The sequence below is a fragment of the Pteropus alecto genome, unplaced genomic scaffold (assembly GCF_000325575.1).
Source record: "Pteropus alecto unplaced genomic scaffold, ASM32557v1 scaffold270, whole genome shotgun sequence".
NCBI classification, from domain to species: Eukaryota; Metazoa; Chordata; class Mammalia; order Chiroptera; family Pteropodidae; genus Pteropus; species Pteropus alecto.
The window spans coordinates 2,709,765-2,722,300 of NW_006430735.1; the positions used below are offsets into that span (position 1 = coordinate 2,709,765).

General features: G+C 34.9%; 1 protein-coding gene across 13 annotated transcripts in view; it reads left to right on the forward strand.

Annotated features, from left to right (window-relative positions):
• Nucleotides 1-12,536, forward strand: part of DZIP3 (DAZ interacting zinc finger protein 3) — a 95,292-nt gene that overhangs the window by 9,831 nt on the left and 72,925 nt on the right. For all 13 annotated transcript variants that reach the window (XM_025051034.1, XM_025051066.1, XM_025051040.1 and 10 more), the window contains 3 exons: nucleotides 3,391-3,494; nucleotides 5,750-5,819; nucleotides 8,188-8,343. In XM_025051034.1, the coding sequence (XP_024906802.1) occupies nucleotides 3,463-3,494; nucleotides 5,750-5,819; nucleotides 8,188-8,343 (258 nt within the window). In that variant the 5' untranslated portion in view covers nucleotides 3,391-3,462. The remainder of the gene's footprint in view (nucleotides 1-3,390; nucleotides 3,495-5,749; nucleotides 5,820-8,187; nucleotides 8,344-12,536) is intronic.

Here is a 12,536-nt window from a genome sequence, read left to right on the forward strand (position 1 = left end):
CTGCTGATAGGAAGTCTATTGAAATGAATACACCAGAGTAAACCAGATTTACTGTTTCTCTCATGTTAACCCTAATTTTAAAGATTTCATTCAACATCTGAAATGTTAAGAACCTTTGAATTATTTTAGAAGAAGGAGTAATGTTTCAGGCTGGCTACTTCCTTTCTGTCGCTAGGCAATTATACTTTTCTTCTTGACAGAGGCTGTAAAATGCTATTTCTGCTGCTCTTGCTGGTAGGCTTTTCCATACAGATCTGCTCAGCTCTAGGGAAATGATGGGATTGATGATCCTCTCTCCTGGAAAACCTTTCATCACAGAAATTCATTTTAAGTTGTATTTTTAAGCAGGCTGATAAAGCCATTAGTTTCTTCCTTTCGTCCGTCCGTCCGTCCGTCCAACTCAATTCAGTATCCTAATGTCTTCTGATTAATTTTACACCCTTTTCTTTTTCAAGCTGAACACTGAATAAGCTTAGCAGAGGCCTTCTAGTGTCTCTACTTTGTTGCCAGAGGATTTGCCTCCCTTCTTTTTAGCCTCCCTGTTATCTATGCAAACAGCTACTGACTGAAGGAAAGCTTATCAGAGTGGGGGAGGTATCCATGTCTGAGCTTTTAAATTGTAGAAAAAGGGATTGTTTTGTCTAGTAAAGGCTTATGTTTATATGATCTGGCTATGAAGTAATGTCTGTTACTTTTTATTAAAATAACCCTGGGAGATTATAGAAACCTTAAAAGAAAAACAGTTTGATCACAATCATAAAATTCTCAAAGCCATGCTCTTTTCTATACAGCCTTGTCAAAGAGATGAAGCAGATGTGATTTAGTGTGAATGAATAACAAGGTTTATCCAACCTCTCTCTGCTTCATCATTAGCTTTAGGTTGTATCTTTCATTGGTATTTGAACAGAATGCAAATTTAAATAGACAAATGACTTTATCTATTGAGTTTTATAATTAATAAAACTAAAATAATTAAGAGAACTTGATTCTACATAGGTAAGTTATCAAACTGACAGCAAGAAGTGTTTTGTTAGGGATAGGCAAGAAACTAAGGTGTTGGAAAGCTCTGTCTTAAATGAGGAAATTTAAATGAAAGTCAGCATGTGTGTAAATCTTTTGATTAGGAAGTATCAGCTACAGTTGAATTGTTGGAGAATTACCTTTGTCTCTCAAGACTTTCTGTGTAACTTGAACTGGTATGAGTCAAATACAGGTAGTATTATAATTAGGAACACTTGTTTTGCAGATGATCCTTCAGAACTTTTATCTTTTGGACTAGGTCCCTTCTAGGTTAAGCTCATTAATGACAGGATACTCAGACCTCAAGGCATAGGCAGGTTTAGGTCCTGCTGTTTTTTCTTCCTATGTGTTGTCTTTTTCTGGCTCTGGGGGAGACTCAGTATCATGTAAAACAATGTTTCTTTGAGTAAATGTTATTGCTGGGGTGTTGTGAAATCCAGCATCCACCCAGTAGCATGGGGGAGGGGGGTGTGGTGTCCTCAGTTCTTCCCCACTGATGCAGCAAAGAATCACAGGTCAGTGAGATTTAGAAGATTTATTGAAAGTACATTTTAGAAGGAGATGTGTCATTCTAAGGAAGGCTGAAACCCTGTAAAGTTTAGGAGAAGGAGGTTCTCAGCCAAGAGAGTTGTAACAGCAAAATGAGAACGTCTTTATATTTGGGCTGTGATGGGAGGTCCTAGATCCGTTTGTGAGGTTACCTTGACTGACAGTGGCTGCTATATAATACTTTGCCTACTCTACATGTGCTTACCCAGAATTAAGTCTGTTATAATTAGATTCATGAACTTCCAGGCAAGTCATGATGTTATGATGACGGTATAATGAAGCTGAGATTATGGGCAGGAGTAGTACTTTCTGCACACGTTTGTGGTTGGTTTAGCTCGTGCTTTTATGGCCTTTGTGCTCTTGGATTTGGGGTAATTTATAACCCTAAAGGAGATATTTCTGGGAGGTCCTTAAGGAAGATCTTTAAGGGAGACTTCTGTGGTTACAGTGCTGGGCTTTCACTCCTGTCGATCATGCTTGCCTAACTACATAACGTAAATACAATCTGAATTCTTAATAGGTAACTTGCAAATGTTCTTGTGGAACATATTTTCTTGATTTGGGAATTATCTGTGCTGAATTGCCTTTTAGTAATGGGCTTCCGAAAGCTCTACCGAGTTAATTTTTTGGTGTATATTAAATATGCTATTAGAGAAACTAGCTACCCAGTTATTAAGATAAATAAGCAGTCCAGAGGCGACAAATAAGAAAATTTATGGTCTTATGCTTGGCAGCAAGCCCAAAGCACTCTAAGACTCTTTTATTTGTGCTATCGCAGCCACATTCTTTTCTTTTTCCTCATCATTTCTTTCTTTGCCCCAAAGCACTAAGCAATAGTTTGCTCTAACAATTCCTGGGCTTATGTACAGAGGGATCAGAAAGGAAAGTCAGCCTAGCAGAGGGCAATGGAGTGTGGAAGCTTGAACACTCAGTGAAACAGAGCACATAGGGGACTAAATGTAGAAAAGTCGGTCTTGGGATAGTTAAATAGAGACCTATGTAAATAAACATACTAATGATAGTTTATTCTCCTTTTTGTTTTCATTCGTGTTGCCTCCGTATTTTTTTTTCCTTTCAGGAAACATCCACAACATCCATTGATATTTGAACCAGAGAATATGCAAGAGTTCTTTACATCCCACCTCCCTTATTTTATGGAGATGTACAATCATACGACTTTGGGGGAAGGGGGTTAAATGTTGTTTTTAGACTAAAAGAAAATAAAACAGTGTTATCATGATTGTGTTAAACAGGAGCTCTTATACCTGTATGGAACCTAAATTATTACAAACCTTTTGGGAAGCCATTTACCAATATACACTAAGAGGTTTAAAATATTTGTGTCTTTCGACTTAGGAATTCTACTTCTAAGAATTTATTATAAAAAAAATCATAAATATAGAGAAGGCCTTATGGACAATGGAGTTTGTCAAAATACTATTTGTACTAAAACAATGAGAATCTGATGTCCAACCGTAAGGAAATGGTCAAGGAAATCAACCATTTGTTTTATAGCCATTAGGAATGATTATTAAAAATATAAAGGAATATGAAAGATGGTTTTGATAATAGTGTTCAGTGGTGAAAAAGGTGGTGTAGAGCTTTGTCTATTCAATATGATAACAAATTGGAAAAAGATACCTATTCTTGGAAAAAATTAAGTATATTAAAATGTAAGTGATTTATGTTTGGATGCTAAAACTATGATTTTTGTTTTATAGTAGTTTCAAAATTTTCTTTAATGATATGTACTATTTATATAGTAGGGAGAAAGAATGTAATCTTCCAACCTTGCTACTAAAAAGGTTATTTTCCTTACAGCCTTAAACAGCAATAGTAAAAGTCAGTCTGCAAGCACTGGAATAAGACTTTTGCAAAAGAACATTGTTCATCATGGATTCTCTACCAGAAGAATTTTTTGTGAGGTAAGGGACGGATTGAAAAAAACCAACTGCAGTTTTTGCATTCTGAAGACATAACATTTTTCTCTTTCATATAACCTCGGAAAGCTAGTGTGAATGAGATACCCTTATATTTCAAGATAATTTTGCAATTTTGATTATTAAGGGATGTAGCCTGGGTGAAATCTAATTTTAGAAAAAAATTGTAAGGACCACACCCTGGCTAAATAGCTAAGAATTAAAAACTGTTTTACAGCTTGCCACACTTGAGACATTCTCAACAAAATAATGTTTTATTTATCATTTAACGAGCATTTATTCATCATTCTCTCTGTCAGGCATTTTTTAAACTACTTTAAAAATTTTAACTTATGTAAACCTTATGACAACTCTATGAGGTAGATGCTATTATTATTTTCTTTTTATAGAAGGTAACCTCAGCATAACAGAAAATTCTATTAGGTGGTTCAACTGGGCCCAGGCCAAATGTCCATTTCTCCCCTCCAATCAGGATGTCAGATGTTGAGCTAGATACTTGAAGGTGAGGTAATGAATAAGTAGGATCTAATCCTTATCTGAGAGTGTTTATACATGTGCATAAATGAGATTGATTTAAGTAGAAAATATAGTAAGAAAAAAGAGGGCTAAAAATGGAACATTATGTGTATTCAGGATATATGGTTATAGCTTCTCTTAGCAGCAGAACAAAGTATACAGGTGATAAAAGTGGTAGAATAGCAAAAAAAAAAAACTAGTTCTGGTTCTGGTTTTTGCTTTACTACTTATTGGATGTATAACTTAAAATAAGTTATGTAAGTTCTCTGGATATCAGTTTACCCTTCTATAGAATAAAGTGGCTGCTATCTGTGGCTCCTGATATGCCTTCCTGTTCTTATACCAGGAACATGGTTTGATATGGATAACGTTTATGGTTCTGTATTAAATATTATTAAAATAATAAATGAATGAGAGGAAGAGAGCTAGTCAGTGGTACAAACTAAAGTGGACAGCTGGGAAGGCTAGGAAGAGAACCAGTAGCAGCAAAAAATGCAGAGGTTTTCAAGGAGAGTTGGAGGGTATGATGGACAACAATAAATGATGCAGAAAATCCAGGTGGAATGAGAGCTAAGACAAAGCTGTTGGAATAGCAAATAGGATTTCATTAGTAACCTCAATAGAGCAATTTTAATGTTGGAGAGAGAATGAAGATTACACATCAAAATTTGCTATGGAACCTATGGAAAATATAGTAGCTCATTTCTTAATCATTTTGATTAAGAAACTCTAAAGTAGAGTTTAGAAATCTGGATGTTTCAGAAGGTTAACAGCTGATTTTAATATGCATCTGAGATTGAGAACTATTGAATGAAGGTGTGAATAATCATGAAATGGAGTAAGCAAGTAGAGTATAGATTTGAGACCATTTTGAACTCTTGTTTCTCAAACCTTGAAAGGCTTCAGAATACTGCTGCAATATTTTTCATCAGTTGATAACACAAGGAACTTCCTTGTGTTTCTTTTTGATGTGGGGTTTAGAAGGCAGTCAACAGGTTTTTCTTTTCTACATTTGAAAGAACATTGAGAATCATATTGTGAAATATTGTGTATATAAATCATCTTTTGTTGAAACTTTCACAATGTTGATAATATACTATTTATTTGTCCCAGTTTTCCCTTAGAAAATGTTTGCACATAGTAGATGATAAGTGATTTTCTGTCAAATGAGTACATAAATGTGAAGTAAAACGAGTTAATATTTATAAAATATGGTTCTGAGTAAATCAATCCATTGATGTAAGTTTCTCACCTCAGTTTTATCTCTGCAAGTGTATGAAATTAAGATCATTATAAATCATATATGATTGTATGTTATAGTTCTTATATAGATCCTTTACAAACCTTTATTGTCTTCATAAATACACACATGCACGCACACAAAACCAAACATCAACCTTTTCAAGAACCTTTTTTCTTTACATTGATACAGTGCTATAAAATTAACTTTTTTCTATTATTTTGGTCTATTGTGTGTCTATTTAAAGATGAAAAGTTTTTTCCATCAGTTTTCTGTTCTCTCTACTACCATATGGTAAAGGCATGGCATAATTTCTTTGTGTCCCTAAAGCAATATGGCATCTACCACTGTTATCAGTCTTTGATGCATAGAGTTTACACTTCTGAAACTTTCAGACAAATCACTCATTAGATTCTTTACTACTACAATTGTATTCTTTGTAATGAGATGCTCTGAATATACCTTTCTTTTTCATTTAAAATAGGGATCCTCCTGTCGTGGAGCAGACTAAGAAGGAAACCAAGAATGAGGTAGAAAAATCAACTGATCCACTGGTAAGAGAAGATTTAATTTTCATTAACTGTTAGTTAATTAATAATGACTAACATTGTAGAGAATGCCATGCTAAATCTTATTAGTTTAATTATTTGTTAAAAATTTGGAGGTAAGTCCATTTTTATACCTTAATAAGTAAAATTACGGTCATAATTGACTCTTTCCTTGATAATTGATACCTGTGTCTCAAAGTTATCATTCTGTGGACCAACCCTCACTATAAGTTTAAATTAATAGATAGCTAAATTAACTGGCCCAGAAACACCCCAACAGTCAGTTTTAAGAAATCTCATATTTGTCTTTCAAAAGCAAAATTCAAACAAAATGAAAATAATATACGTACAAAGAAAAAACAGAATTTTATTAAGAAATTTCACTGAGTTGTTTCTTAAGTTAATTCTCTTCCCTGTTTTTATCATCTTTACTGTTAGAACTTCCAGTTCTATGAATGCAAATGAATGCAAATAATTAAATTATACATTAATATAAGCTTCTATTGCCAATGACAATATACTTTATGGTAGATTTAATGCGATTATATTTAATGAAGGCTGGTTGAATAGGTATTTGTTTGTTAGTTTCTTGTTCAGGCAATTTTTACTTTCTACATAGTTTTATATAATGATTGATATTCACATGTTAATAAAGTTTGTAAAAGTTATCCAGTAACTTAGGAAGAGAAAATATATAAACATAAAATAACTATAGTATTCACTTGCATAGGTTATCACCATTAAAAGTGTTGCCGAGGTAACAGTATATACAAATGTACGTAGGGATGTATGTTGAACCAGGGAGAGTAGATCCAGAAAAGATGTTTCTAGATACAGATTTGGAAATAAAGAAGGCAATGGAGGTGGAAACTTTGACCTGAATTTGATTTAGATGCTAAATCAGTTTTGCAAAAATGGATTGGGAACCAAATGTTTTGACAACTAACTTTAAAAAAAAATAAATTGTGTTTATAATAAGATATATTTAATAAACATGAAGCTTATAGTATATCCTGTTGAAAAAATTTTATTTATGCCATAATCTCGCTTATGTTCAATTTGGTACTTAGTGTTAGATGATTCTGCAGTGACATTTGACTGCAATATTAACCTTTAGTTTGAAATATATGCACTGATGGTGGTCATTCTTTATAAGGGCTAGTCTGGTTACTTTCTGGAAGTTTTTTTGTTGTTGTTTTTTGTTTTTGTTTTTTTAATACTGGCAAGTATGTTTTTTATATAGGCAACTTGTCATCCACAAGAGTGGTCGTGGGAAATTCTTAAGTCATACATAGATATAAGTTTAGAAGCAGCAAGAAGAAGACCCACTCGGCTGCCTCGTGTGGCTGTCTGGAGTTCGCTCTGCACGATTCTGGTCTGTGATGTGCGTGATATTCTCTGGTGTTTTAAAGTGCATCTGCCCTTCTTCAATCTTTTCCAGAAATTTGAAACCTATAGAAAAGTTGCAAGAATAGTACAACAAACACTCATTTACCCTTCACTGAGATTTTTGGATATAATTTTCATATAATGAAGTATTATAAAATGTAAGGTATATTTGTTGGGTATTGCTGGGGATGGAGGAATCTTAATTTAAGACTAAAACCCCTAATGGGAGAGTGGGAAGATAGTCCTCCCATGGACTTTTTTTGGTTCCTAGTTACAGTTTGAGTCACCCATACCAGGGCATTTTCAGTGACTCCAGCTCCATGTGGACTCTGTACAAAGAAGCTGTTCTGATATTCAGAGGTCAGCAGCAACATACTCATATTCCCACAGTTTCAGCAGTGTGTAGGAACTATAGTATCTCATTAAGGTTTGAAGGAAGGCCATTATCCATCTGTTCTAAGACCTTATTCATTTCTGTTACCTACCCATTCCTCACAACTAATGTAAAACCTATTCTGAGAAATAGTTTTCATAATATATGCAGAATAACCTATGTAATATTTTAAACATTTTTTAATGCCTTAAATGGACCAACTCATTACATGCTGTGTATTTCTTAAGAGAAACCATTTTTTAAGGCCTAAGTCACATTTAAGCCTAAAATCATTCACATTTCCCATCCCACTACTGTACAAAAAAGGAAGGTGTAATCATTTCTGTATTTGAATCTCTACTTTGTTTATAACTTTCAAATGAATTGATAATGGCATTCCTTGTATTAAAGCTTCTTGACTTTTGGTCTTAAACTTCCTGCTATGTTGTAAATTCCTTGAGAGCAGAAAGAATGTCTTGTTCTTATTTGGATTTTCTGTAGTCTGTCACAGATATAGTATGTAAAGGCATTTTGTACTATTTTAAAAAATACGTTGGCTGGTTTTAATATTAGCCAACTGTAACTGTGTAAGTTTTTAATAATGTCTTCTAGGACAAGCAAGAAAAGGACATACCTACTGATCTTGTCCCTGTTAACCTACTATTAGAGATGAAGAAGTTATTGAATGCAATTAATACTCTACCAAAAGGTGTGGTCCCTCACATCAAAAAGTTCATACAAGAAGATTTTTCCTTTCAAACTATGCAGGTAAGATCACAATTTGTTCTCTGGGCAGAAGTGCAACACAGAGGAAAAACACATTATATTTCTTTATTATCACACTACTGTCATACAGCACTTCTAACACTAGATAGATGAGTTTATTCCCACACTGATCAGTTTTCTGAGACTAGCTGGGTGTCCTGTAAGTCAATGAAATTCTGACACCATCTGCCTAAAGTTAGCATCAGATCCCACAGGTTAAGGGCATAGTGTTGTAAGACTGCCCCCACTTCAGATGTCAGTCGCCAGTACTAGGTTGTCTCCAGTAGTTCTGACTAACTGGCTACAAATTGAGGTTCCTACGACCCCTTTTTGGGTACAGTGATTTGTTATAACAGCTCACAGAACTCAGGGGAACATGTTTACTATTACATAATCAAGTATATGATAAAGGATCCAGATGAACTGCCAGGTCAAGGTCTGGAAGGGTCCTGAGTGCAGGAGCTTCTTCTTTAGTGGAGCTGGAGTGTACCACCCTCCAGGCACTAAACTGGAAGCCTTTATTTCTTTTTCTTGTCCAATTGCTGTGGCTAGGACTTCCAATACTGTTGGATAAAAGTGGTGAAAGTAGACATCTTTTTCTTGTCCCTGATCTCAAGGAAAATGCTTTTAGCTTTTCAGCATAGCGTATGATGTTAGCTGTGGGTTTGTCATATGTGGCCTTTATTATGTTGAGGTATTTCCCTCTATTTCCACTATTGAGAATTTTTATCATAAATGGGTGCTGGATTTTGTCAAATGCTTTTTCTACATCTATTGGTATGATCATATGATTTTCATTCTTCATTTTGTTTATGTGGTGTATTGTGTTAATTGATTTTCAGATATTAAACCAACCTTGCTTCCCCAGGAATAAATCCCACTTGATCATGGCGTATGATCTTTTTGGTGTACTGCTGAATTTAGTTTGCTAATATTTTGTTGAGGATTTTTTTACCTGTATTCACCAGGGATATCAGACTATAATTTTCTTTTTTTAAAATGTCTTTTTCTGGTTTTGGAATCGGGGTAACGTTGGCCTCATAGAATGAAGTTAGAGCCTTCTCTCCCCTTGAATTTTTTGGAGTAGTTTAAGAAGAATAGATGTTAGTTCATCTTTGAGGGTTTGGTAAAATTCACCTGTGAAGCCATCCTGTCCAGGAGTTTTGTTTGTTAGCGTTTTATTGATTACCGATTCAGTTTCGTTTGTAATAATTGGTTTGCTCAGATTTTGTTTCTTCTTGATCCATTCTTAGGAGATTATATGTTTCTAGTAATTTTTCCATTTCTCCCAGATTGTCCCATTTGTTGGCATATAATTGTTCATAGTATTTTCTTATAATCCTTTGTATTTCTATGGTGTCAGTTGTCACTTCTCTTTCATTTCCGATTTTATTTATTTGGGTCCTCTCTCTTTTCTTCTTGATGAGTCTGGTTAAAGGATTATCAGTTTTGTTTATCTTTTCAAAAAACCAGCTCTTGGTTTCATTGATCTCTTATATATTTTTTTAGATTATTTTGTTTATTTTTGCTCTGATCTGTATTATTACCTTCCTTCTACTCACCTTGGGCTTTATGTGCTATTCTTTTTCTAGTTCCTTTAAGTGTAAAGTTACATTATTTATTTGAGACTTTTCTTGTTTCTTTAGGTAGGCCTTTATTGCTATGAATTTTCCTCTTAATACTGCTTTTACTTTGTCTGATAGATTTTGGGTCATTGTGTTTTCATTTTCATTTGTCTCCAGTTATCTTTTCATTTCTTTCTTGATCTCATTGTTAACCCATTCTTTGTTTAGTAGCATGTTATTTAGCCTTCAGTGTCCCAGAGGTTTTGGGTCACATGTTTTCATTTTCATTTGTCTCAGTTATCTTTTGATTTTTTTTATGATCTCATTGTTGACCCATTCATTGTGTAGTAGCATGTTATTTAGCCTTCATATGTTTGTGTGTATTTTTCAGGGTTTTTTTTTTTTTTTGTAATTGATTTCTAGTTTCATACCCTTGTAGTCAGAGAAGATGCTTAATATGATTTCAGTCTTCTTAAATTTATCGAGACTTGTATTGTGGTCTGTCTTGGAAAATGTTCCATGTGTGCTTGAAAAGAATATATATTCTGCTGCTTTGGAGTGAAGTGCTCTAAAAATATCAATTAAATCTAACTGGTCTAGTGTGTCATTTAAGGCTGCTGTTTCCTTGTTGATTTTTCATCTGGAAGATCTGTCCATTGGTGTCATTTGTGTGTTAAATTCCCCTACATGGCTGTATTACTGTTCATTTCCCCTTTATGTCTGTCAGTATTTGCATTATATATTTTGCATTCTGTGTTGGATTCATGAATGTTTACAAAGGTTATATCCTCTTGTTGGATTGATCTCTTTATCATTATGTAATGTCCTTCTTTGTCTCTTATTGTATCCATTGTTTTAAAGTCTATTTTGTCTGAAAAGTATTGCTACTCCAGCTTTTTTTCATCTTTATTTGCATTAAATATCTTTTTCCATCCCTTTCCTTTCACTCTGTATGTATCTTTTGATCTGAAGTGCATCTCTTGTGGACAATGTATCTATGGGTCTTGTTTTCTTATCTGTTTGGCTACCCTGTATCTTTTGATTGGAGCATTTAATCTTTACATTTAAAGCAGCTGTCCCCAACCTTTTTGGCACCATGGACTGGTGCTTCTATGAGAAACTAATGCCTGATAATCTGAAGTGGAGCTGAGGCAGTGATGCTTGTGCTGGGGAGCAGCTGCAAATCTGGATGAAGCTTTATTCTCTCTCCAGCCACTCACCTCCTGCTGTGCTGCCTGGTTCCTAACAAGCTACAGACTGCTGTAGCCTGGGGGTTAGGACCTCTGATTTAAAATGATTATTGATAGGTATGTAGTTATTATAGTTATTGCCATTTTATTATTCATATTTATGTTCTCTCCCCTCCCCCTTCTTTTTAAAGAACTAACATTTCTTGTATTACCGATTTGGTAGTGATGAACTTTAGCTTTTTCTTGTCTGAGAAGTTATTTCTCCTCCAGTTTTAAATGATAGCTTTGCTAGGTAGAGTATTCTTGGTTGTAGTTTCTTGCTTTTTATCACTTTGAGTATTTCCTGCCAATCTCTTCTGTCCTGCAATGTTTCTGTTGAGAAAGCAGCTGACAGTCTTATGGGAGCTCCCTTGTAAATAACTAGCTGCCTTTCTCTTGCTGCTTTTAGGATTCTCCCTTTGTCTTTAATCTTTGCCATTTTAATTATGATGTGTCTTAATGTGAGCCTCTTTGGGTTCATCTTGTTTGGGACTCTCTATGTTTCCTGGGCTTGTATGTCTGTTTCCTTCACCAGATTAGGGAAGTTTTCAGTCATTATTTCTTCAAATAGGTTCTCAATCCCTTGCTTTTTCTCTTCTCCTCTGGTACCCCTGTGATGCAAATATTTTCATACTTGATGTTGTCCCAGAGGTCCCTTAAAAAAATCTTTTTTTATTTTGGATTCTTTTTTCTTTTGCTGTTCTGATTGAGTGTTTTCTGCTACCTTGTTTTCCAAATAGCTGATTCAGTCCTCTACTTCATCTAATCTGCTGTCGATTTCTTCTAGTGTATTCTTCATTTCTGACTGGTTCTTTTTTATGGTTTCTATGTCCTTTCTTATGTTTGCTCTTTCTTTATTGAAGTGCTCACTAAGTTCCTTAAGCATCCTTATAACCATTGATTTAAACTCTGTATCTGGTAGATTGCTTGCCTCTATTTCATTTAGTTCTTTTTCTGGAGTTTTCTTTTGTTCTTTCATTTAGGGCATGTTTCTTTGTTTCCTCTCTGCATTTATTTCTATGTAATAGGGAGATCTGCTACATCTCCCAGTGTTGACCAGTTTCCTTCTTTAGTAGGTGCCCTGATTACCTACAGCGAGTGCTTCAGGAGTATCCCTTGTGTGGGTTGTGTGTGCCCTCCTATTGAGGTTTAGCTTTGATTTCTGTTGGCGCATTAGTGGGTGAGATTGACCCTCAGGCTGACTGGCTATGAGTATTGGCCACACCCACAGCATACAAGCTGCTGTGAAGGGGTTGAATGTATAGAGTAGGCTCTGGTACCTACCAATACCATCCTTTGTGTATATCACTTGTAGGACTAATTGGATCGTGCTCTGTTGGCCTGAAGCCAGCTTCTGGCGGTGTTGGTTCTGGGGCCTCTTAAGTGGGGCTTTTGTGCAGGC